Consider the following 27,953-nt stretch of genomic DNA (forward strand, 5'->3'; position numbering starts at 1 on the left):
ATGTGAACGAAACCACCTCCTGTTCTCATCTCTGTCCCAAAATCCCCTGCCTCTTACTTTGAAACAAACACACCAGTCAGTTCTTTACGGACAGGCCTGAAATATGAGAGTACTGCAGCAGCTGTCTCATCATTGCATTAAATAAAAGCAGTATGTGGTAGATGATTGGTGGCTTTGGTCAGTAAAAGAGTGGCGTGCAGGTGGCGGTCACATGCTCGCAACATTTCTTTGTCAGGAAAAATCGTTTCGTTTTGGAGACAAAGTTTGTTCAGCCATTGGTCGTTTGCATGTGCGTGCATTGCTAAATACAACTCTGAAATGCAGGCCTAGCCTTGGATTTGAATGCGTGAAATAACTTATTTGATACTCTGAATTGTTTGCGCATATTTAGCTAGATGAATCTTCGCCCTATTGGTTACTCTGAAAGACCAGGACAAAATTACATTAGTTTCCAGCTGAATGGATGCAGATTATTTAGATTTTGGCGCCACCCAATGGCAGAAGAAAAAATTGAGCATCGTTTCGTTGTACTTGATTACTAAAATTGTAATACTGGTAAAGTATTATATACATAAATGTAGCTTCATTACGTCCCCTCCTCTGTTGTTATACTCGAAAATTAATTGAAACATTTCTCAAAAGCCTCTACAAAAACTAAGTAAAAAAAAACGTGTTACGCAATTTGTTTATAGAAATGCTCCCCCCTCGTGTTTGTTTTATTATATAGACTTTTTATTTTCTTAATTTGTTTCTACGTTTATTTCAGTGCTTATGCACTTTATTAACTTTGTTTCGGATTGCTCTTATTTTGATGTTTTCAATGTCAGTTTCTTGTTGCAAATAGACATCTGTGCCATTGTTTTTTACATCCAATGAACCCATCATTAAAATCTAGTTTTCATTTGATTTGTAAAATTTATATGAAAAAAACTTTTTTTGAATCACGCTTTGCTTACTTCTGTAAAGACATTTTAATTCTTCTTTTAATTAACTTATATATATATATATATATATATATATATATATATATATATATATATATATATATATATATATATATATATATATGTGTGTGTGTGTGTGTGTGTGTGTGTGTGTGTGTGTGTGTGTGTGTGTGTGTGTGTGTGTGTGTAAAAAAATACTGTACACAACAGTGCCACCGTGTGGACATTCAGTGTGGTCCACAGACAACTTAAGAAAATTCAGAATAAAAGCTAAATTATTGTTTTGAACTTTTTAAATTACTATTGTTCCTCTAGCCATCATTTGACCAATTAAAACACATTTGTCCTCTCCAAATACTGTTACACATATTGTCATGTTTATTGTGTTTTTTCCCTTGTTTATGACTCTAAAGCAGGGGTGTCAAACTCAATTCCTGGAGGGAATTCAACCCTAATTAAACACATCTGATACAAGTTTGACACCCCAGCTCTAAAACACATGATAAAAACAACTGAACGCCAATAAGTTATACTGTAGTAAAAAGCACTTCAGAGCTCTTTCCACAGCCATCATTAGTGTACAAACCCCTATGAAAATAGCATAGAAAGTGTGCATACAGTTTTAGAAGCCTCTTTCATATTTAGGATTCCTCTAGAGAAGAATTTCCCTTGGCTGAATGAAAGACGGAAACGGGAGGTGCACCCTTACGACATTCCCCAAATTAAATTCATTTCTCAACAACAATAAAGCTCGGCTAAAATGTTTCGACAAATGCCCGTATCTTCATATTAGAGCAAATCAATGCTTTCACATGTATGAACAAGTATTTATAATATAGATTTTTTTTTTTTTTTTAATAAAAAAGACATTAAATAGTCGAGGAAGCTTCTTTTTCTCACTTGGCTTTGAGTTTGAGAGAGTTCTGAATATTGGTGCATCACCTATATGCAACCATGCATGCACACACACACACACACACATATATATATATGCATTCACAAGTGCACACGAGCTCACACACTCACACGCTGCATAGAAGAATTCTGTTATTAGTAATAATTGGAGCCTTTACTGTTGGCTGTGAATCCCCCGCGCGCCTATCCTTAAAAAGAAGACTCTTTGTTGCCATGGAGACAAAGCCAAGTGCTCAAGTGTTTGGCCAGAAACCCAAGCTGCTCGCAACTGGCCTTAAACTCACCAACCATCACATCTCACATTTGTTCTTACACTAAAATATAAGTTGATTATCTAATACTTTTGTTCAAAGATGCTAAGAATAAAAGAAAAGGTGTGGGAGGGAACTCAAAAGTCCCACTATTGCACTGACAGTGTGATTTTATAATCAAGCTTTCTGCAAACATATGCGATCTTCATCACACACGCAGGTAGCAAATATCTCAAACGAAAAGTCAAATGAGAAAAAGAATTCCACCCCTTCTTTTCCCCCCGAAAACAACATAATCCAACACAATAGTAACAGTAATGATAATAGCAATAAGTGATTATATCAAGCACAACCATTATAATCTGCAGAGTATAAAAAACACCTTTGAAAAAGTGATTGTCACGTGAAAGACAGAAAGTGTCCAAAACATCGAAGGCATCAGCGAGGTCACCGGTTTAATTAAAGGAATAGTTCAGTCGAAATTAAAAATGCTAGCATCGTTTACTCTCATGTCTTTCCGAACCTGTATGACTTTCTATACGGCGAACACCGAAAGGAGATGTTAAGCAGAATGTTCAGGCTGCTCATGAAATTAAAGTATATAGTACCAAGCTCTAAAACTCGTATACATGGACATATGATAAATGTGTGATTAAAAAATATGAAATTAAATCTAAATACCACCATAACTCCCATGTATACATAAAGTTAGTACTCTGCGGTGTTATTTCAGTATAATTAATATACCATTGTATAATATATTATAGTACTACTTGAGTATTGTATTCATTAATATTTTGAATTACCATTTAGTTTTTAAATTTTTTACTAGTAATTTTGTAGAATTTTTGTCTTGATACATTTTTTATATATTTATTTTTAACTTTTAGATTTAGATTTAGTTATATATTTTTCTTTAATTTCGGGTTTAGTTTTAGTAAATTATGTTTACACAGTTTTCCAACTAAAATATAACTTTATTTTAACTTTATCAATAATAAAAAAAAAAAAAAAGAATCGTTTTAAATAACACTGTCAAGACGAGTCGAGATTTCATTCTGTTTCTCAGAAAAATCGATTCATAAGAGTTGGAATATAGTGTGAAAGTCCTTTGGTGTACTTTTATGTTTATGTTTGTCTTTTTTTAAAGACTGAAAGCCCTTGGGAGAGAGAAAGAACAGCATGAACATTCTGCTAAATGTCTCATTTTGTGCTCTGAAGAAAAAGTAAAAAAAAAAAAATAATGTCACGAGGGTGAGAAACGACAGAATTTTCCATTTCAGATGAACTTTACCTTCACGATACCCAAAACAGAAAGCCCAAAATTACAGCACTGGAGATCAAGACCAGGCGAACGAGCACAGTTGTGCAAGCATTTGGCAGTCACGTGGAAGAGAAAGATACCATCGTTTTCATTTCAAAAAATGAGGAAAAGACTAACACACACTTGCTTCTGTGTCCCTCTACGTCCACACCACTGAATCCATAATGGTTCGTTTCACAGGAGAACACTGAGTGAGTTCTGTGCACAGACACTGGATGGACGTGCTGCGTGCGGTCAGATCAGTGTGTGTTGGATGAGTCCGAAAGTGCATATTATACACACACGCACACATTCACACCGAGATGGCTTACACTCCTAATAGCCCTATGTCTGAACATTAAGCTCCAGAATGCTTCTACAGCATCGGTCTCCGTCTTTGTCCGTCTCATATACACGTAACACACACACAGACACTCTGCGGGAGTGAGCCAGTCCCTGAAACTGTTCTTTTGGGATGGGTCTTGTTGGCTGGTAAACTAAAAATAAATAGGTATTTTCTTGGCCATACGAAAGAGATTGTTAGCTAGTGCCAGTCTTCATCATCTGCGTCCTCCTCATCCTCGGAGGAGTCGTCGCTGCTGGCTCTCCTCGTTCTGCTCTGATCCCCCATCATGCCGTTCTGCTGGGCGGCCAATATGGCGGCTGCCGCCCGCTGCTCGGCCTCCCTCTGCCGGAGCGCAGCCGCTTTCTTCTCCGCCTCGGCGTGACTCTTCATGTGGGCACTGCGGCTCTTCACTTTAAAGAAGATCCTGGTGAAAACACAAGTGTTCAGATCTTTAGGTCAGTGATTTGAACTCAAGAACCAGAATCTGATTTTGTGGACAATATTAAATGATCCAATGAACATGTAGATCATTGACACATCTGGTGCAGCTCACAGACTCGGATTCAGGAGCACATCACTTAAACCGATTCAACCGATTCATTGCATTTAACTCAAAAGAATGATTCATTCACAAACTGGACACGTGCAGATCATTGCACCAATGATTCAACTGTTTAGTGAGAGTTTTGAATATAACATATAGACAGGTTCTGGATAAGCACATTCATTGCAGAAATCAGAGAAAAATGAATGATTTGTTTACAAAGCAGACATGAAGATCATCAAGAGCACCCAAGAACTGGACTGAATCACTCAAAACGGTTTTATAAACTGATTCACTCTAAAGTTCTGACTCAAAAGAATTGATTCGTTCATTAATCAGGTAAGAATAATACTCCGTTGATGATTGAATTTGTGAATACATTAGTCAAAAGGGTTTTATGAACTGAATCAACCAAATCTGAAAACAGATTCAACTCAAAATAATAATTTGTTCATGAATCAAACATGCTACTTTTCTCTTGAAATAGCCAAGGATAGTCATGGGCCAGTCCAAAAATCTTTTAGTGAAATGACACATTTGTTTAGTTTCTTACAGAAAACTTCAGAGTCAGAGTCGACTTGGAATACACAGCACAAGCCACTTCTTTAGTGTTGTTCTTGTGGTATATATTACAATAGAAAAGAAAGTCAATACAATTGCAACAACAGAAGTCATTTTTTTGTGAACTTAACAATACTTTTCTCCAAGACCCCGGAGTACCATGGTATATGAATATGGCGATAATCCAGATCCTGCCACAGAACTTCTTAGCAGAAGATAAGAGCCCACGTGTGTGTTCAAATCACACTCGCGCTGATAGGTACAGATCGGGTTGGTTGCTAAGAGACTGTTGATTTTAACAAGACGACTGTTGCCTTGGATATAATCTCCAATCAAAATCAGATGTTGCCTTTTCACTGCTTACTACTCGACTGATCCCTGACGCGTGTAACAGCTACCTAAGAGCCGCCAAGCTTCTCTGATTCCTCGGAAGAGCCCTGGTCTTTTTATGAGCAGCTATATATCAGCCACTGCATGTCGTCTAGTGATCCGCACTACTCCCCAGTGCTGAGGAAGCTCGTTTTTAAAAACTTCAGCACATGTAACTCAATTTATTTCATTTTCATAAAGTATTTTTCTGGAACAAAAACAACATGTACAAAGCAAAAAATTGAAATGTATATCACTAAAAACCGATTAACAGCAGCATTTAACTTAAAGGGCTTCTGTCCAGCAACTGAATCTGTGAATAATTTTTAAAACAGGTTCATTTACAGGAACCATCTAAATGAACAGATACACTCAAATTAATCTTTCCAAAGCTACAAAGGTAAACACATACATATATATATATATACACATACACACATATATATATATTCATACACACACACACACACACACACACACACACACACACACACACACACACACACACACACACACACACACACACACACACACATATATATATATATATACATATACATATATTCCAATAAATAAAGCTTATAAACCTACTAAAACGGTAGTTTAAAATTAAGTTGATATAACTCCTGTCCTTTATTTATTTTCTCCATTTGAAAACATTAGACATTCTACATTTATTTTGCGTATTGTTAATATTAGTGTTGTTGCTGTTGATGCCTTTTATAAATAAAATGTTTTTTATTGTTGTAATATAAAGATTAAATTTAACATGAAAGACTAATTTTCAACACTTTAAAAAAAAAGATGACTGAAAAGAGGAAAAACCAAAGTGAAGTATGTTCTTTCTTCACTCAGTTATTTATGTTATAACGGCTAATAAATAACGGTTGTGTATATCGGTTATCGGCCACATAAACATGCAAATAATGGTATCGGTAATGAAAAATCAATATTGGTCGATCACTAAACGTAAATTTAAATAAAGGTACAATTTAAATAAAATAAGGTAATTTTAAATAAATAAATAGTTCATTTGATGAGTGAATGAATAAGTAAATAAACACATAAGCAAACATTTTAAATTAAGAGAAAACTAAAATAAATAAAAGATTAGCTTACCTAAATAAAACAAGGGAAATAACATACAAACAAAAAAATGTGTTACACTATTATCATTATTAAATTGCATAACTTAAGCATGTATCCCAATAAACTGACCTGCCACACTTCTTGCAGGGGAATTCACCCTCTTGGTTTGTTTGTCCCTTTCCTGTATTGCCAGTGCTTTTCCGGCCGGTGGTGTCAGAGCGGGGTTTAGATGGTGGTGGTGGAGGAGGAGGAGGATGACTACTGACCCCCAACCTGGACGGCTCTCTATTGCTGTCCTCCTGACTTCTTAAAACCAAGACGGCAGCAGCCTAACAGGAAACGAATGATTACTTAAAGCAACCACAGCTGAATGCATACAGATATTAGACATAGGGAACTTCCTCTGTGGTAACTGACAGGTGGCGCAGTGAAAGAGATCTGCTTCAAACCCATATAATAGTTCACCACGGTGCACTTCAGCAAGTAAACTGCAGGTTACTGCAGCAGGACGGTCTCTAATGAGTGTGATATACTAAGTGCACACTATACACTGGTAAAACATTTAAGCTTGTAAAGAGGTATGCCATTAGATGGCGCTATAAATAGCCTACAGTGCTGAAGTACACATGACTATTGCCAGTCTATTGCAGGCCAGTTTTTTTTTTATCATTTCAAGTAGGCCAGAACTGGGCATGAACATTGGAGAACTCACTTTCTGTAGACACCATGTGTTTTAGCAACCCCATGCAAATCAACCCCACTCACATTTTTAGTGGCCTGTAGCGATTGTGTCACCCTGCCCGGGCTGTTCTCTTGTTTCCTGTCACATGACCCTTCCCACTTCCTGCTCTCCTCGTCTTCTTTCCGTGATTCAAACTTCTGTGAACTCTGAAGGAGAACAAACATGTGGATGCTTCACTGGTTTGTAGGCCATTAAATCAAACAGGTACATGCAGACGCACAGCCACAGGAACTCACTTTATTGTCCACTTCCTCCTCTGTCGTGGGTTTGGTCTCTGGTGGCTCTGCTTCTCCGTAAAGGAGCGTACCGTTCCTGCCGATCTTCACCTGCTTCTTGTACGTGTAGTAGAACTCCACGCACTGAGCCACCGTCTTGGAGCTCACCTTCAGGGCAAACGTCAACAATTCAGCATTACCAGAATTCACAACGCAAAACTCCATTTTTGTCATGCAACTTGGAATCAGTAGTGGATTACAATTTGTAAGTGCCTTGCTATGTGGTTTCTGGAGTGTTCTGTTAGCTGGGATTTTCTGCGTGATTGCCAAGGAATTCCTAGCATACTTTAGTGCATAGACGTGCAACTGCCGGGGATTTCCAGTTGGAAGATGTTGCTAGGATGCTGCAGGTCGATGGAAGGATAATGCGATGACGTTTTAAGTGTTTCAGTGCATTGCTTTATGATTACTAGGGTGTTGCAGTTTGTTGTTAACGTGCTGCTATGATGGTCTAGGAGGTTACTTGGTACTAGAAAGTCAAATAGGCCCGACCCTCTATAATACATGTCCCTAAATATGACATTCTCTCCCGTTTTGCCACATAATTTGATTTGTGTGGGGGATCGACACTCATTGTTAGGCTTTTGTTCCAACCTGTACATACCAGTTTCTGGACCATGAAAAAGTCCTTCTTGTAGGCAGCAATGCCTTTGTTAAAGAGTCGCCGTTCCTCTGGCGTCCAGCTGTTAGAGCCTGTGTGGGACAGACAAGTGGTGCACAGAATCAGATAGAGGCTGCTGTCCTCTTATAGAGCACCCCCACCCGCTAACACCAACACATTCACACAGAAAGAACGGGGAGGGGGGCCAAACAGCCAGCACACACATGTCCAGACAAACAATGATGCCGCTGTCTTCTCCTAGGATTTAACATCATGCCATAGACTCACTCCCTCCTCCTCTCCTCCCGTACTCTACCCAGCAACCCACTCATTCAGCCAGCGATCTCTCAGTCGAACCCCTCCCCTCCGCTGTACTCCACTCAGCTGCTTTTGTTTATAACCGAGACACGGAGCATGGCAGTGGGTGATGGGGTACCGCATGCCTTACAGATTAACTCGCGTCACCATGACCAAAAAAAAAAAGAGTGAACGAAAAGGAAAGTGTGCTTGACGGTGAGGGGACTTACCAGAGTAGTGGTAGTCAGCCAGCGGGTGCGCTTTGGGAAAGATGGGGTTTTTTAACAACAGAAGAGTGAGGGCTCCCTGAAAAATAAAGTGAAATTGGTTGAGGTCACAAAACTGACTGCGGTGTGTGATGTGTTTTGGCGGCAGAAACAGTCACGAGTTAGAGAAGCACAAGTCAGGTCATGTTATGCCCAAGAGTTGATATGAAGAGATTAATGAGGGCAAGGAGAGATACAATTCTGCATGAGCAATGCTATATCTGCTATAGCTTTTAATGAAGGCGTTTAACCCAGCTGTGCAAGTCGCTGGATAATCCCTCTTGTTTTCTCTGCCTTCCTCTACCATACAGTCTCAGTGTGCGATAAAACGAGGACACCAGTCTTTTCTGGGTCATGGAGCGCTAACGTGAGTTTTTTCTTCTATATGACCTTTTTTCAACCTTTAATGATCTGGACATCCAAAGTTCAACATGTTGAAGCATATGTGCACTTAATACAAAAGCCCCAAAAATATCTGGACACTTTAGCAGTGTTTATAAAATTTTAAGCTTGTATATGTCCTGAATAAGGAAACATTAAATGTCATGACCCTGGGCAAGAAAACGCATCTGATTGGCTTTTACAGACTTGCATTAATACTCATGCTCTTGCAAAACATTATAACTCAAAGTTATTTATGAAAAAAAAATAATATATATCACTGTTGTAACTCATAACAGATCTCATTGCAGAGCCAAACTTTTCGTGATTTAAATTTGCTGCTGAACCCCATTGCTGTCTGACATACCTATTAATCTGTCAAAATATCTACTTCAAGACCATGTAATCTAGTGGCTAACACAAATGACTGACTTGCAGGAAATGCAAAGCAACAAACAACTAAAGGTCTTGCAACTTGCAATCACAAAACCATAGATGCAACAAGACGAAACTATTAAAAGCAACCAAATGAAACCAACTGTCAGTGCATCTCTCTTATCACTGACACCCAATAAACACCACAACCTTTACGAAGACATCTGAGAGAGTTGAGCTAACTTTCTGTTTCTGCACAACTGGTTCACAGTTTATTTTGCAGTACAACTCAGTTATTATTGAGATGTGGCTCAGAAGTACAATGCACATGATTTAGTCATCTTCAGTGTGTCGCTCTGGATACGAGCCTGTGATTGACAGGTGGTTGCTATGGCGGCAGTGTGACAGCTCAGCAGTAAGCGGATGGCTGTTGTGTTGTTGCAGCTGCTGGTTCAGCGAAGCGAACGTTGAAAAGAATCATATCAAAACACATGCACCGTTTGTGTTTTCATGAAACAGGGGTCATCAGTTAGCAGGCCTGCAGCTGTATTGGTTTCACCTGGATTGCAAATCAGTTATAATTAAACCATGGCTGCCAACTGATTAAAAATTCAATTGCATGGTATGATAAATCACAATTATCAAGTGAATCAAAGTGAATTGCCTACACTACACATATTATTTAAAATGAACTTTTTTTTGGCTGGCAAGTAAATTTAAAGCCTGGACCCATTGGGACTTTAAATCGATAGCTTTGTCATATGAGCGTTGGCATGTGAATGGCCTCTAGTAAAATGCTGTTCAAAGAAAAACCATGTCATTTACATACATTTTCCAAGTGCGTGTAATGCTATTGCACACACTCACATGAACAATTTGGCCTCATTTACTCTGCCAGGTAAATGTGACCCAATTCAGATTTTTTGCTCATGACAGATCAGATCTGTTCTATGACAGTGTAATCAGGAAACATTTCGAGATCGGTTTCAGGCCTTATTCATATGTAGAAATAAATCGGATATAAATCAGATACGTGCCAATGTGACTCATGTAAACAGGCAGATCGGATTTTCGGAGGCATTGCGTTCTGTACGTCATTAAAACTGCAACAATTCGGTGGTACTCCGTGGTTTAATGACATCATAGGTGGCCCGTGCTGGCAAAATGAGTGTAAATTCCCACGGGCTATTATTATTATTTTTTTATGATTTTGTACATTTTCTCCACTCGCTTCTCGCGCTGACTGTCGAAGTGCGTGCATATAACGTCGCTTCTGACAGCACAATAAATACACGCATATACAGAATTACAGTATTTCAGAATTCACACAAACATAATCTGCGTTGTCTTAAGTGAACGCTTGGGGAACTGTTGGGGGAAAACATCTGATGTGTAACATTATATTAGATCCATGCACTACAGTATAGGACGTCTGTATCATTATCATAATGTTAATCTAACAATAAAAGAGGGCATCACTCGCTGCACTTCAATGAACTGCTTTTGTAGTTTTAATAATCCATTTATTTGTAATGAAGGCACAAGTTATCTTTACATTTGATTGTTTTTTGTACACGAATGCTTTAGTTTAGATAAAATGATAAAGGTAATGCATTTTTGTTTCTTACGAGGCTATTTGTACTGTTTTATTTATAATAGCAAAAATAAAAAATAGCTGTATTGTGATTATTAATATAGTAATTAATAATAAGAAAAGACGGAGGACTTCACTATTGACTTCAAATGGGTGACTCAGTCATTTTTTGATTGATTCTAACAAATCATAAATCATTTTGAAGGTGTTTTCAATGGAGAATTTTATTTTGCCCCCCAATTTTTTTTTCTTTTTTCTGTTTTGTCAGCACAAGTCACATTATTCTCATGAGGAAGCACATGTGGAGGCGGTAAATGACAACAACGCATGCTTTTTATGCTTAGCAATTCATAATTCCACATAATTTCCTTTTAATTCACTCAAATATGAGTAGTACAGTCCCTAAACTGATATTTCCTGTCACAGATGTCACCAAGAATGACTCAAAAACCCCTACATCTCAACAAACCCTACATCTATCGCTCGTATTAATCAGCAGTTTAAGAAAAGGTGCAGTCAGCATAAACAGCTTTGATTGGTACACAAGGCAGCAGGAAGTGCACTTAAAATATGCCAGTGTGCTATTGCACAACACTCACCATGATGTCACCCTTGCATTCATACAGGCAGTGCAGGGCCAGTTCCTGATTGGTCCCTCCTCCGCACAACGCACTCGAGCACGCCAGGTGCATGAGGTCATCCACTGCAGGGACACACGGAAGGTCCAGGAAAGACATGGAGTTAAACATACGGTCATGCAGATTTCATTTAAATAAGGCACCCTGCAGAACACGTTCCTGCAACTTCCTTTCATTTAATTCTATGAATAAAAGAAAAAAGAGAGAAATTAACGTGGTTTTGTGCAAGTTGTATACCTCTTTGCTGTTGCTCAATATCGGCCTCCAAGTCAGGCAGTGACGCCCACAACAGTTCAGCCTTTTGTAGGTCGTGCTGCGCTGCCGAGCGCTCCCTCAGCTCTGGGACCTCCGCCTGATACCGCAATCCAATGTTTATCCGACTGCAAGAGAGAGAGAACATAAACGGGCTGCTGCTGAAATCCAAACTACATCATTTCTATTCTGCATTTTTCTCTTTTCAAATACTTTAATACTTTTACTCACTTTATTATTATTATTATTATATTATTAGCTTAAGAATTTGAATGAAACATTAACATAAAGAACATTTTTTTGAGAAACTAAAAAGATAGATCTCCAGAAGGCTTCATGGTCAGGGGTCACGACTGCTAGCTAAACGGGGAATATTTGTGGTTCAAAGTGTACTGGAAGTTAAACATGAGGCTCAACTTAGTGCTGCGACTGAAACAGGTCTATGTAATGAGAAATTCCTAAAAACAATTGCGTTCCACTTCAGGTCCTTCTATAGGTTTCTTGTCAGAACCAACGTTGTTTCAGACTGCCATTTGAATTAATGTATTGCTCATCTTATTGTATGCCTTTTTTTTAAGAGAGAGAGCTCGAGGATTCATGAGAGTCGATTTTGACCATGGGTATTTGCATGAAATTAACACCCCATGTTTTTCAAAAACCAAATGTTCCAGTGTCTGAGTGCCAAGGTCTGGGGATAAGGCAAGACAGATTGTGTTTTATTATTTTGTTCCAGGATGTGCTTTCGTAGTGCATTGGCCAACTCTAAAATGAAGAGATCTGCAGCCATTCACAGAGAGCGTCTGAGTATGTAAGAGAGAAAGAATTTCAAACGAACACTGTTCTGACCATTAGATAAACCAGCTGGTACCGGTCAGAGAAGATATCCCATAATTCCCTCCATTCAGTCACCATACCCCACCTACTCTGTTCTTAAAAACACAGCTCTGAAACACCCCATGTATGATCCAAGAAACCCACGGAGATGTGATTTCCCTTAAACACACTATCAGACCAACGTGTGCATGACATAACAGCTACACAACCAGCTTTACTGTTAACATGAGCTATAACCATGAATTTCGCATCTGCAGGCTACAGTTTTCAACTTACTATGAAATAACAGCAACACATCAGCACTATAAGGCCCGTTTATACCACATGTATTAGCCGAGTGTAAGCGAAGCTGCAGCATCTTCAACAGCAGGCTCACATTGTGCTTTCACACTGTCAACGTTTAAGCCGTGTACGTCTGCAGCTCTGTACGGACAATAAACTGATTTCTGAGCTACTCCATTGAGTATTGTCTAATAACTACCATAAAATGTGAGGAAACAATCAGCTATTCAGACAACTGACTTTCAGTCAGCTGAATGAAATCTAGCAAGAAAGCAGCAGCAAAATAAAAAATGCATTGTTAACCAAGTAAAGAAAGTTATCATTTGGACCGAAGCAGAAGCTAATTAAAGAAATTTGTGAAGCGTAATGTGTGGTGGTGTTATTTGATAAGCACATGTACTTACGGCTCAATGCTGACAGGTGTAGCTTCATTCATAGCAGAGAGAACTGGAGGGGTTATATCACTGCTGTCTGGACATATACAAACAAAAAGACTGTACTTAGGCGCAAAGTAAACAGTGTTTCTTATTATGTGTCCTCCTATTCATGATATGCACATCAATTAAGTCTTATTACATATATCCTGGCTTGTTAGGACACATATCTTAGGTATACAGTAGCTTAAGTCTGTTTCAAACCCTAATGAGGTGCCTACTTACAGCACTGTTACAAACAGTAGGCAGCTCATTCTACATCATCTTCCTGAGAAGGTAGCCTACTAGGTTTTGTAAAAGTACTTAAGTTTAGATTTTAGGTTGCATTTGGTTGTCAACTACAAGTCATTCAATTCTAAACACCGATTAACTGAACTGAACTTGTATTTAATGAATTTTATCAATGCACTTTGTAGAGATCATAAAAGGAACTCACTGGAGCGTAGGAGGCTGCGGGTGGCAGATTTGGGAGTGGCAGGTGGGGGCAGTCCCTGATTATTTGCTGCTGCTGCGGCAGCCGACAGGAAGGTGGAAAAGTAAAGACCCGAACCCTCTCGAACTGGACTGAGGATGGGTGGGGGAGTGTAAGGCGGCATGTTGAGGGGGTTTTCCATCAATCGGACAGGTGAACGTAAGTGACTCTGGTAAGGTGTGATAGTGGAGTAGACTGGAGGGGCGATAAAAGTGCCAAGTTTGGGTGGGGGTATAAAGAGCGGTTCTGGGCGAGGCCGTCGTTTGGCTTTGGCCGATTTGCCGTCAGCTTCACTTCCGCTCTCTGCTCCACCATTCTGTAGAAGAGATTAGATGTTGGCAAACTGGGTAGCGCAGAAACCCCTCTAAAATACATACACCATATGCAATCTAGATGATCTTAGTGAGTGTTGTCAGATTTCATAAATGTGGTAGTGAAATTTGGTAGGGGAGGGTTGGATTAGGGCGCAGAGAATAGACAGGGAGGTTGGGAGTCAATAATCTGCGGATTATTGGGGAATTTTAATCCAGGGTTTAACAGAGGGGGGATGTAATAAAACAGAAGCTAAAAAGAGAGAGATATTGGGCATTTAACTGGAATATTTTGATAAGATTGGCCAGTTTGTGAACTCACCTGGCCCGTGCTCTCAGACAGAGAGTTCCTCAGTGAACGTCGTCGTTTGACAATCACAGAAGTCTTGTAATCGGGGGAGCAGCTTATGCCATGGATGCCCAAAGGCCGTGAGGACCAACTAGCTGAAACGGAGGCTTGCTCATGATCCGGGGATGAGGAATCAGTCTGCCTCACTGGCACGGAGACTGGAATGACCAATGGCATGAAGCTGTCATCTCTGGGCCGCTTGGCACTCACCTGATCCACCTCAGCTACCCCTCGGCCTGGACCTGTCGGAGCAACAGGGGGGCTCCAAGGCCTGTGTGGCTCTTGCTGAAAACACACGATAAACACAGTCAAGATAATGGTCAAACAAAAATCTCTGCAGAGTGCACACTTCCTCCGCTCTGTGGGCATAATTGATATGCATTAAAAAAATGCAGGTGTGCTTAAAGGGATAGTTCACCCAAAAATGAAAATTAGCCTATCATTTACTCACCCTCAAGGCATCCTATACGTATCTTACATTCCTCTTTCAGACGAACACAATCGCAGTTATATTTAAAATGGTCCTGGCTCTTCCAAACTGTATAATGGAAGTGAATGGTGCCCTTGATTTGGAAGCCGAAAAAAAGTTCATCCATCCATCATAAAATTACTCTACATGGCTCCGGGGGGGTTAATAAGGGCATTCTGAAGCAACAAGGCATTCAACAAGGCATTCGAGTGCATGACATAGGTGTAAAGGAAGGCACAATGTAAGCTCTGGGGAGAGATTGACAGAGGAGAAAGCAAAAATGTCGGGGGGTTTCGTTATAAGGCAAGAGGAAAATTAGTTTTTTCCCCAGCCATATTTGTTTGAACCAGGTTATACTGACCAGGTAGTAGTTTTATGATGGATGGATGCACTCTTTTTGTCTTCAAAAACAGGGGCACGATTCATGGCCATTATACAGCTTGGAAGAGCCAGGAAAATTTTTAAAGAGTTAGTTTACTCAAAAATTAATAAATTAGCCCATAAATGACTCACCCTCAAGTCATCCTAGGTGTATATAACTTTCTTTTTTCAGACAATATAAACATTTTCTTTGATCTTTCAAGCTGTTTAATGGCACTCAGCGGGTGCTGCAGTGCATCGGTCTAAAAGAAGTTAAATAAAAAGCACCCATCCTTAATAAAAAGTGTCTCACATGGCTCCAGGAGGGTGAACAAGGGCCTCCTGTATTAGATCAATGTGTTTTTGTAAGAAAATAACCATATTTAAAACATAATATTCAACTTAATCTAGCTTGTGCTCACTGTTGTACACGGAAGCAGTTCCGGGCGGATGACGTATGGAGGTCGGCTTTGCACATGCGCCGCTCAGAAGTGACGAATGTGCAAACACAGCAGAGATATCAAAACAAAAAAGTGGGAGGATTTCAATATAAGCCAAGAGGAGACTGGTTTTCCTTTGTTTAAGTAAGGAAACTTTGCTTCCTTTGCTCCGGTTTACAAACTATGGTTTTAACGAGACTCACAGGCGCATGCGCAGCAATGACCTCATACGTCAACAACCCAGAGCTGCTTCAGTGTACTGTTGGCGCAAGCTACATTAAAGTGATTGTTACATTTTGATTGTTATGATTAGGGATATTTTTCTTACAAGAACGCATCGATTCGCTACAGGAGGCCTTTATTCACCCCTGGAGCCATGTGAGACACATTTTATTATGGATTGTTGCTTTTTATTTCACTTTTTTTGGACTGATGTACTTCAACAGCCGCTGAGTGCCATTAAACAGCTTGAAATATCAAAAACAATTTTTAAAGTGGTCATATGATGCTTTTTTAAAGATCATTATTTTGTGTATTTGGTGTAATAGAATACGTTGACATGGAACATTCAATGTTCCCAAAACACATTATTTTTCAAATACTGTACATTATTGTAGGTCCTCTATGCCCTGCCTCTCTCAAACGCTTAGTTTTCTACAAAGTCTCTCCTTCAGTCTGCTCTTGGCCAACTGACCCAGTGCACTATGACTGGAGCACACGTCAGAAACATAATGCACCTTCCATAATCACGAGCTTCATCCTTCAAAATAAATGTAAAGGCAGTTAATAATGTCCTTAGTTTTACCATCAGTTCAAGCCTGAAAGGGGAACAGATTCATGTGACAGACACGTTGATGAAGCTTGTTTGTGTTTGCAGTACACAAGCCACGAATGGTTAAGACAGCTGACTCCACTGAGTGACCATCTCCCTCTCTCTCTCACTCTCACACAAACACATGCGACGCACAAAACTCTGCATTTGAACATTTAATAGCAAATAATTAAACTAATAAAAAAACATATTTACTGTAAAAGATTCAGAAGCACCAGATTGTCATAGTAAAGTCAGAATGACCTCCTCTCCTAGGTTCACGAAACAGTAGTCCATAAAATGCGTTGCTGTTCTGTTGTAAGTAACCTTAAATATTCCTAAATGCCTTTACTTTCAGATGGCCAAATAAAGTGCTTTTGCATTCGCCTAGAAACACACAGCATCTCCTAGACATGGCTGGATCAACACTAACCGCGGTTACTGAAACCACACCTTCTTTCTTTGCGTGAACATTTCGGTGGCATTAGGCAAATATTCCCACATAGTGACGTAAACATGTGGGGCGTGTTTGAATGAGCCGTTTTAGGGGGGCGTGGCAGAGACTTAACTTTGATAAAGAACAAATTCTTTGGATTTGAGACTTTAGCCTTTGCAACTTTACAGATCTTCTTGATACACCAAGCGCTTGTAACACTCCAAAGAGAAAGGAAAAATTGAAAATACCATCATATGACCCCTTTAATATAACTCTGACTGGATTCGTCGGAAAGAAGAAAGTCTCATTTGCCTAAGATGCCCTGAGGGTGAGTAAATCATAGGCTAATTTTCATTTTTGGCTAATTTCTTTAAGAGCTGATAAATCACACAGGAAATGAGGTTAGCTTAAGACTATTTTCAAAAACATCTTAATGAATAAACTGCGAGCTCATTTCTACTTCAGGAAGAAACAACTTGCCGTGCAGTTAAGCAGCAGACTGCATGAAGATGTATAGATGTTTTCCACAAATGAATAACATAATGGCATGTCAGCACAGGACAATATCTCAATATAATGTGACTCTCTTGTGAGAGTTATTGATTAGAGAAAGGGTTCCTTCCATCTTAGGTTTACTGAACTGCATTCATACTTCTCCACAAAACTAGGAAATTGAGGAACTTAAAAAGAACCATACAAAAGTGGGACTCTTAGCAATTTCACAATGCCTGCAAATTTCAAAATCTCTTTAAAAAATATATAATAAAATTGATGTTTGAGTCAGAAAGAAAAATTTTGGAAGGAGCACCAAACCTTTGTTTGCCTTATTTTGAGAGCAATTCCTGTTTCTCCTCATTGCTAACTCTAAGCAAGACATGACAGCAAGGAAAATAAAACTACTGAAACTTCACTGGCAATGTTGTGAAAAAACGCATTGCGATATGCGTCACTACTACTGTGTGTCTAACTGGAAGTGGAGTAAAAATCTAGAAATCCCTGAGGATGTGGCCGGTCTTATCTGAACTCCGGCCTTCCTGGCAACACTAAGGCATTCAGCTTAGCACATGAAGCCTTTACAGCTCTCTCACCCTTGAGCAGAGCAGTTTTCAGCCTGCATTTTAGAGTAGGAACGTTTAGAGGCATAAAAATGAAACCAGTCATCACAATTAAAAAAAAAAAAAAACCTCACTGACTTGTGTACCCATTCCTTTCGAGGAGCTGGACTCAGCCGACCTAAGATTTGCTTTAACTACAGTCTTTTTACAGGACTGTTCTTTGTGTGTTTTTTATGTTATATGGCCCACAAATCAACATTATATGTAAACACACCCTTTCTTTGTCATCATCGGTTGGACGTCTTAAGGGGGAGCTGCTGTCCATTTCAAAGGAAGTTTATGTAACAAGGAAAGGCAGAGTGAACTAAATAGCACTTCCCAGAAACACTTAGTTAAACCCTTGTTAAACTTGACTGCTAAATGTGCTATGTGCAGTAAAAGAATTAACAAACAAACATTTAACTAGTCCAATGTAAGCAAAATCTACTGCAATAGAATGAAATCTCTTAATGTCCTATTCAAATAAATAAATAAATAAATAAGTGACTCAATGGGACAGCAAAAATAAAAATTTGCTATGCATAGAGCTGTGCTTTTGAACTTCAACAAAAGGGAATGTACAGTGGCTCTATATGTACATCAATGTTCAGGCAACCTCAAGAGGACCAGTGGGCTGAGGGTGGGGTGCACTTGCTGATATTACTATGAGGAGTCCATCAGGAGTAAGTGGTGTGAAAAAAAAAACTTTGTTTGGTTCGAGATATCATGTGACCTAATGGCGACAGTCAGTGCCTCTACTAACTTTACACTCACCTATCAACTGAGAAACCTGCAGAACCTGTACGCATTTGAAACAGGTAGTGCATCCTCACTACCTGTTAAGTAGATAATGATGTCAACTTCCCTTGGTTTAGGGTAATTTGTCATCCTTGAGTTACAGACCAACTATTTAACAATGAACTGGCAAAACCACAATTGATTGCTTGTATTTTAATTTCTCCAACATATTTGAGGGAAAAACTGGCAGTTGGCTTACCTTGACACTACGTGAGGGAAGTGATTCCCTTTCCGAAGCCTTCTGAGCCAAGGTTTCCAGGTTGACCTCTTGCGACACCCTCCTCTTACGTCGTGTGCTCTGGATTACACCTGTTGGAGCGGCCCGGATGTCCTGAACAGCATTGGTCTCAGAAGCACCGTTCTGAGAGCCTTGGTTATGCAGATCAGTCGGCATTACAAATGGATTATCTGAAGCAGGGCCTCCACCCTCTTTTGAAAGCCGACGTGATCTGCGGGGCCCAGGCTGTTGGGTCTCGATTGATTCCTGGGGAACATTAGTGGGAGGCTGAGGAACGGAGTCTTGGGTCTGTGTTGATGGAGGATCAGTTGTCTCTTGGGACTGTCCTGATAATAAGGGGTGATGCTGATCAACTGAAGAAGTGTGTGACTGCTGGCCATCAGAATAATTTTCCAATACATGCTGGTTCTGATGAGGTTGCTCAGACTTTTGTTGCTGCTGCACCAAGTCTTGTTGCGGTTGAATCTGTTGCATATGTTGTTGTGGTGGTTGCTGTTGCGGAGTATGTTTTAATTGCTGTGTTTGTTGCTGCAGTTGTAATTGTGGTATCTGTTTCTGATGCTGAAGTACCTGTTGCTGCTGCGCCTGTTGTCGTATCTGCTGTTCCATCTGTTGCTGCCGTTGTTGAAACATTATTTGTCTCCGTTGTTCCTGTAGTTGCTGCTGTACTTGGGAATTCGTCGGTGCACTGTAATTCAAATTCGGCAAGGTCCGATTGCCCTGAACTACCTGATAGTAACCCGCTACCAAGTTCTGCTTGGGCTGCCCAAAAGCTACCTGAAAGGGTTGCAGCACTGAATTCCCAGTGGTGGACTGTCCGTGCTGCTGCGGATTTAACATTCCAGGCTTTTGTGTTTGCTGAAAGGCTTGTTGCTGTTCCCAGTCCATGCCCCGGCCTGGTTTGATTGTATCCCTAAAGGTCTCTACACTGATGTTTGCCCCTTGTTTTTCAGTTGACCTAATAGTTGATGACTTAACTTGCTGCTGCTGCTGCTGTTGTACTGACATGCCCTCATGCATCTGCTTTGCAAAAGCAGTCTGAGCCCCCAAATAAGGGCCAAAGTTCTGGGGCCAAGCTGTCATACCCTGTGACCAATTGTTTGGTCGCTGCTGGAGCTGCAAAGATGGGTCTTGATGTGACCATTTCATGGGCATCATCTGTTGGTAGTGCCCACGGCTTTGATCCCCCTTGTCCGGGCTGAAAATGACAGAATTTAGGTATGCATGTGGTGCTTCCGCATTCAAATTTTCCACACCTCCACTGTCATTATGACCTGGTCCTGAGGAAGGGACCCCAATGCCATAGTAGGCCTCTGTATGCTGAGAGGGCTCTTTCATCGCCACACCCTGATCGTTAAAGAAAGTGATGCGCTTGCCTGTCCTCTTTGAGTTTGGTTTCTGTTGAGGTGGCAAACTCATGACTTTCATAAATACAGATTCTGGTGAGAGTGGTGGAGTGGGAGGTTAAGGAGATAAATGTTCAAATCCCCAAACCACACAAAACTTTCTCTGCTTTGATGGAGTCTTAAGAGTATCACCCTTGAGAAAGAACCCTTAACTAGTTTTAAGACAGTTAATGGTCATCCAAACCTACTCAACATGGTAGGAATGCATGTAAGCTTTAAAAGTAAAAATTGCAGCATCTCCTGTGCAGAAACAGAAGATTCAGCATGGTGTAGCTCAAACATGTCCATTTGATTTTGTCTTCACTGCCAACTCTTCTGCTTCCAAGGATGTCAAGCTGGGTTGAGAAGTCTTTAGGTTCATTTAAATGCTCATTCATTGGAGACAACCTGAGAAGAAAGCGGTCACAAACATTATGGTTAGCCTTCAGAGACGGTACTTTGGGCTTAGTGGGGGTTTATTGAAATAGCGGTTTCAGCAATGACATGAATAGAGCCCTAGAGAACAGAATTTGAAAGGGAAAGGTGGCTTGTTAAGGGTTGGGGCGAGCTGTGACATTAGCAGTTTAGCGCACATAATAAAACACTGTCTAACAAACTGCAGGTAATTGGTTCAGTATGCACAGAAAGTAACAGACTAATCTTAGCGACCAACAAACCAAGATGACACATATGTGAGAATGCTAAGTGTGAGTAAGGGGAAAATGTGCACGCTACCGCAAATAATTGTTTCTAGATTGGGTGAAGAGAGGACAGCAGTGAAAGTGAGTAAGATGAGGAAAGATGTACAGTTGCACACATAATCCCACAGTGTGTGTGAAAATACACTAGACTAGTTTCACAATGAGACCGTTTTAAGGTAATCCCCCCCCAAAGTTCACAAATTAGCATTCAAATATTAACATCAAAATCCATAAGTCTATCATTAATCTGCTATACCCTCCTCTCATGAATCACATAAGGGCTTGTGTGCTGCTGTTATGAGCGTGTGCATATGTAGAAATCAAATGAATAATCTCAGACGTCTGCATGTTTCAAAACAGTCAACTCATGAAAGCACAGTTCTTAAATGAGATCTAAATCTTAACTCAAGTGAATTATAAGATACACAAATAAGACTAAATCACTCTATCTGATGATTTAACATATTGATCTATCTGTATTCAATAAGAATTGTTTATCATCCTTTAATGTACACTAGTGTCTCTGCTTTTGCTGATATTGATTGCCTGTGCTAAAATCACTGTAGTGCACATCTCACATGGCTTGTTGCTTTATTACAAGGACCAATAGAAATGTTATCTATGCTTAGAATAATATAGCACTGAAACTGAAAGGGGTGGTTGATTATGATTTCACCTTCTGAACTTTAGCTAGTGTGTAATGTTGCTGTTAGAGCATAAACAACATCTGCAAATGGGAGATTATATATTTTTTTTTAATGGCAAAAATAAATGGCTGGTAGGGACTACAAGCTTCTTCCTGGGTTTGTGACATCACTAACCCTGATGTTTACATAAACCCTGCCCCTGAGAACATACAACTACCCATAATGGTAAGGGGGCATTACGTTTCTGGACAATATGCACTAGGCAGTTAACAAATCACAAACACACTGAGCCCAATAACCAATCAGAGCCCACTGTGTATTTCTGAGGGAGGGGCTTCACAAAACCAGGAACTCAACGGACTGTTTTGACGAGAATTAAATAAAGGTAAAACTTGAAAAAATTGTGTTGTTTTTTTTAAAGCATAAAAGCATAACACTGCACCCCATAAACACAATAAAGCTTTAGAAAAAAAGCTGATCAACCATGATAAAAAATGTTTATTGAATATAGATAAATCGATATGTTAAATCATCAGATAAAGTGATTTATCTTGTGCACCCGAATCCTTCCAAATGTATGCGTTTCTTGTATTGCCAAACATTGTAAATCCGTTATACTTTTAGACCAAATATTTTTTATTAAGACGAGTAAAAGAAGGATCCAAATTGTATTCTAAAATAAACTAAATTTATAAATGGAAGTTACTCTGTTTCTTTTAGACTTAATATGTTATATTAAAATTAAATGAACATAATCCAACTTAAGTTCACACTTGCACTGTTGAAAACAAAAACTAAATTAAATATCCGAGCATTTACAGAGTAATGTTTCAAAATTAAAAATTAAAATTCAGTTACATTACCAAATCATATATGCAATACAGTACAACTCAACATACAGTAAAGTATAAAACTACTGTACTCAAAGCAGCTATTTAAAGCTGCAGTATTCTCAGAGTTGTCGCAAAAGAAACACCGCTAACAACGCGGGGATGTAAAAAAAACAACTGCATTAACCAAACCAGCGTCCAGTCAAAGCGTTAGGACCATATTGTAGGTCAAGTTTACCTAAAAAATTTCGGTGCATAACATTTTTATTCGCGTAATCCAGCGCATGGCGTTCTGCTGAAAACTGCGCGCAGTGAACGCGCATGAATGTCATTACATTAGTAAAACAATACAAGACACCGCGACAGACGGTTACACAAGACACGGTTTTATCAGCTGACAAGAGAACTCGTTTAATAAGCTTGTAACGTCAAGCACGGTTACCTAATCGTACCTAGTTCTTAATTTAAACCGCGCACGAATGCAGAAGAGACTCAAATGCTGAGGCATGAGCGAGAATTCCCCTCGTGGCTCAAAACCTAGTCAGCTGCCTCACTAGACAGCATTTTAGGGGGCGTAGACAGAACAAGGTTTCGAGGCGCGTTTATTCACTTTTAAAGAGTTTACCTACTTTTAAATGAATAGTTTAATGTAAAATGTAAATGCTGTCATCATTTACTCACCCTCATGTTGTTTCAAGCCTGTATATATGACTGTAATTGTTCCGTGGAAAAGGAGATGTTATGCACAATGACAGCCATTCACTTTCATTTCGTGGAAAAGGACGCGCAAAAAGCGAAGAGCGACATAACATCTCGTTTGGTGTGCCACAAAAAAAGCAAGTCATACGGGTTTGGAACAACATGCGTGTGTGTGAATAAATGATGACAGATCTCTCGTTTTGGGCTATCACTTTAATTTAACGCGCTGCGTCCGAAAAGTCTAGGTAAACAGCTCAATATATTTTGAGACACAGTGTTTGCTAACTGGGTCTTTCCCCTTCCTGGACCCCCTTCCTAGCGAAGCCAGCTCAGCGCTATTTCCCAGAAATCCTTTGTTACAGAAAAGGGATTATCTAGTCACTAATTCCGTGTCACACTGCAACAAAGTGAGACAACAATACACCCTATGAAGCGTGCTTGAGCAGCAAAATAATGAAAGTGGTAAATGACAAGCCCCCCCTGCGGTCTCTTCCTAGTTGTCAACTCAGGTGAATAGAATTTGCGAGCAAGTTAGTTCATGCTTTCTTTCAGAGTAACAGCCACACGTCGAATGCGACGCAAATTCTGCTATAACTTGATAATGATATCTACTGCATGATTTCGATTTGCTAAACAGTCCTAAACATAATTAGGCGTTTAGAAACCATCCTTACCGTATACTTGTTCATTTCTGCGTTTGTTTTCAGGTCGCCCTTAGAACAACTGCAAGGTCCAATGCAACAGTAAAGATGAGTGCATGCTTATCCACGATTGAGTCATGCAATGCTGACCTCACTCCAGTAATATTCAAGTCAAGAATTAGATCCTTGTGCAAACGAAAACGAGGAGGAATGGAAATGGAGGGCTTCTCTGACAAAATGGCGAGGGTTTTTTCTAAACAATTGCACGAGATTTCGTTATTATTGCACGCGCCTTCGAATCAAAACGCCCAAAACAAGTGTAGTTCACTCGTACATGGAGTATGGAACGGCACAGTCGCCTTCAGCTGAAGTCTTGTGATCGCCTACTGTCCCGTTGGCCACACCCACTTCCGTTACCATATAAGGCATTTCCATGCGGGGCTTACAGCAAATGCACAGGCCATGCGGGAAATTCCGTCACTGGGAAACGTTCTTAAAAGCATGGCTTGAACCAAATATCCCCATCCATACATGAATCGAGTGAATTAATTACAATTGGTGTGGTCAGTGAGCAAAGGGCTTGTTACCAGAGGAAAACCAGCAAGATATTTTTTAGGTTAATCATAACAAAAAGGCAAAACTGCATGGTTGTTTGGATTGGGGAGACCAGAGGATGTGTGTTGTTAACACCAACAGTTTAACTAATAAGAAATGAGCTACAGAGGTGAAATCACTATTAAATCACAACCATCCGGCTATGACAGTATATATACTGTAAAAAAAAAAATGCATAGGAAAACTGAGGAAAGTATTGCATTGGATTTAAATAATTATAATCTGAATCAGCAGATTGAATGAAACATCTGCATAAGCTTTTCATCTACATGTTTAAAAACTAGAAATATCATGTCTGAGCAGATGGGAAGGGTTGTAACACTATCCAGCGCACTTCTACTGGATACAAAGATTGTCCCATTTCCCACAATTGTGAGAGTGACTAACTCAAACTGGCAAGCACAACTGTTTTATTACAATGTTTTTTTAAGATGGACTGTTACGACGATGACACATAGTTTTTTACAGCTACATTATATTTTGGCATAAAATGACGGAAAACTAGTTAACGTTGCTGCATGTGAGTGTTTCTACGACTGTAAATGCAAATTTGACATCTTTCTCTCTTCTGACCATTACAATCAATCTCTTGATATTTTTCCCCCTTTCATAAAGTCACAGAAATGCTATTGTGGATTTGTTCTTTTGCTATTGAAACGAATGTGAATGCAAAAATGATATCTGTTCTAGTTTCTGTTCACCACTATAGATGTTTACCCAACTATGACAACTTCCACTTCTAAAAGAAACCCCGGAAATGTGTAAAGGGTTCATTGGTTTATTAGTTTTATTAGCCATTTAAAACATTTCAAATGCACAGAAATTGGAGTAATTACGGTATACGACTTGATTATCTAAAAAAAAAAAAAACATGCATAAAATGTCCAGGTTTTATGACTGTTACAAGCTCACTAGTGGCGTGGGTTGTAATATCACTTTGTACTTTGAAACTAATTTGCACAGTTTAGAAATAAATTGTATAGTTCTAAATCAACAATCAATTCTCAATTCTCACAATCAACGGTCCCAATCCACACGATTGTTATCAATATTAAAAGGCAACACTGTGAACATGATTATGATGGAGTGCACAGTGTCAAAGCAACTTGTGGAAGACAGACTCCCTTTTTAACAGTACATGAAGTACTTCTGAACTCTGTGGAACACTATTCACGTCTAGAACTCGGAGCATTTGTGCATGCGTGCGGAGGCTCAACAGCACGGACATGATCGAGCATGTGAGTAAGGAGACACCCATAGGCCTCATAGTGCCAGTGTTCCTGTACTCTCTCTCTCTCTGCTGTGCCTTAAAATAAAGTGCAAAGCCAACAGACATGCGGCCAGGATATGGCATGAGCTGAGTGTACCAGCCTCAATAAACAATCCGATGCCTCGAATGCTATTCGGGTGTGTAAAATCATATTCTCAAACATTAATGCATGTAGATGCATATTCCTTGTGCAGGCAGCCTTCTTGCATTCTTAATCACAAAATACAGATGGGCGTGTGTCTGCATGCCTATTTAATAGTTACTATGCATGCATGATTCCCAGCCAGAACACAAACTGGAAGCAATGTTGTAGACTAATTTTCAGGGCAAGTTGAAGGTTGATTTGTTGTTAAAAGTTGCTAATTGACGCTATGATGTAATTGGCGTTGCGCAATGACGTCGTTACGTAATCACAACGCAAAATTGTGTCACTACATATACTACATACTATTCCAGCAAAAAATATATTTTATATGTTCATTTAGATTTATTAATTATTTATATTAAATAACTGTATTTTTAAATACAACATGGAATTATTGAACAAATTTTTGAACGATTAGGTTTTTTATTATTAGCTAAACTAAAACTACACCTTCTAAGCAATTATAGTTTTAAGCAGTATATTAGTAATTAGTATGTCATAAGCACAATCTACTATAACATATGTTAATATGAAGGAATTGTATAGATTTTTCTGCAGGTTTTATCTGCATTTTAAATACACATTGTATTTTGTGTTTTAGGGTTGCAGGGTTAAAACCGATTATGCATAACAGATAATGCCCTGAAAAATAGCTTTTCCATTTTTCTAGATTTTTTTTCTTACGGTGTACCAACTAATCATCAGTCGCAGGTATAATCTACTAACAAGGCGTATCACAAATGAACAATTATTCAATTATTATTAATATTATTGCATTATTATTAAACCTGCAAATAGCAAATAACTTATTCCACCTGATATGTGTAATGATTGGTTTCCTCTTTTTGTGTAATTTAGATGAAAAATGTGTCTTTTAATCGTTTGTGTTTTACTTATCAGAATTGCCACATAAATGTTAAAAATAGCTACATTTGTTGCCAAGTGATTTTGTAAGAAAACGTTGCAAGGGTAGTCTGAAAAGTTGCTAAATTTAGCAACAAAATTGCTAAGTTGGCAAATCTGACTGGAAGTAGCCTACATAACAGATTTTGTCCGAGATGTAGAACGACTGTACTCTTTGGGATAGCTAAAGGGGGGGGCTTGACAAGTTGAAATGACACCGTTGCTGCAACAGCGCCAATCGTTGCACAACAATAACATGATCCACTGTGATGCAGGTACAGATTTGACATAGGCGCTACTGACACGGTCACTGGAGGAAATGCAAGGAAACGCTTGCATTCGATAACAAGAGAAGTAATCGTTAGACATTGCAACACAACCGTTCTTCTGATGAGCGCTTTCTGTTGCTCACATGTGTAGTTGCAGCGCTGCCCTCGTGCAAAAAATAAAAAATACAATTATTAACATGAAACAGTTCGCCACTCGTAACACTGATAAAAGCGCATCTACTTGTTTGTCAAAAAGTACGGAACCACCCAATCGAATTAATTCTCCAGGACAAGGTCTCGTTTCGACGTCCTGCAGAAGCTCGCCATAAATCTGTGTTTTAAGATCGGAAACACATTCGACCTGGTTCTAGTTTGAAAATACTTATTGTGCATTACGTTACCTCGAAACCCATCAGCGGCGTAGCTCCAGCGATCCAGATCTTTTTCTCGTTGCTTTCAAGAAGAAAAGGGGGAAAAAACTTTACGCCTTGTAGCGTCACTTCCTCGTTGGCAAGAAGAGCGCCACCCGCTGCACATTGCACAGTGATGTAATTTTTCTCTTGCACGTTCAATAAGAGACACCTTTTAGTTCAAATTGAGGCACATATTACGAGCACATATAAAAACATCGTCGAGTTCGATCACAGTAAACTCCAATCCTAATGTCATGCGTGATTTAAAATAAGTTCTGTAACGTAATAAATAGACCATCCTTAAACGACCCCCGCTTGGTAAAGATTTGCACTCGTGTCCAAAGTAAACACGCGCTATGTTCTT

At 39.4% G+C, this 27,953-nt stretch overlaps 1 protein-coding gene across 2 annotated transcripts; it reads right to left on the reverse strand.

Annotated features, from left to right (window-relative positions):
- Nucleotides 1-1,299: 1,299 nt before the first annotated feature.
- On the reverse strand, nt 1,300-27,952 carry LOC127933596 (mitotic deacetylase-associated SANT domain protein-like). Of its 2 annotated transcripts, none has more exons than XM_052530671.1 (13): nt 27,578-27,952; nt 19,033-20,864; nt 14,399-14,710; nt 13,730-14,081; nt 13,264-13,330; nt 11,729-11,871; nt 11,453-11,556; nt 8,468-8,543; nt 7,944-8,032; nt 7,301-7,447; nt 7,088-7,210; nt 6,452-6,651; nt 1,300-4,183 (listed from the first exon to the last, which is right to left on the reverse strand). In XM_052530671.1, exons 2-13 carry the CDS (start codon nt 20,497-20,499, stop codon nt 3,958-3,960), a joined length of 3,306 nt encoding a protein of 1,101 aa, XP_052386631.1. In that variant the 5' UTR covers nt 20,500-20,864; nt 27,578-27,952; the 3' UTR covers nt 1,300-3,957. The 2 variants fall into 2 exon arrangements, with proteins under 2 accessions (XP_052386631.1, XP_052386630.1); XM_052530670.1 differs by lacking the exon at nt 27,578-27,952 and adding an exon at nt 24,008-24,365.
- Between the last annotated feature and the right edge of the window lies 1 nt (nt 27,953).

Source organism: Carassius gibelio, chromosome A17 (assembly GCF_023724105.1).
Source record: "Carassius gibelio isolate Cgi1373 ecotype wild population from Czech Republic chromosome A17, carGib1.2-hapl.c, whole genome shotgun sequence".
Taxonomy (NCBI): domain Eukaryota; kingdom Metazoa; phylum Chordata; class Actinopteri; order Cypriniformes; family Cyprinidae; genus Carassius; species Carassius gibelio.

Coding starts and splice junctions, on each gene's coding strand:
- LOC127933596 (XM_052530671.1), bottom strand. CDS start 20,499: ATGAAAGTCATGAGTTTGCCACCTCAACAGAAACCAAACTCAAAGAGG. Junction 14,082..14,398: donor TGTCTGAGAGCACGGGCCAG/GTGAGTTCACAA, acceptor TCTCTTCTACAG/AATGGTGGAGCAGAGAGCGG. Junction 7,448..7,943: donor TTTTCATGGTCCAGAAACTG/GTATGTACAGGT, acceptor TTTGCCCTGAAG/GTGAGCTCCAAGACGGTGGC.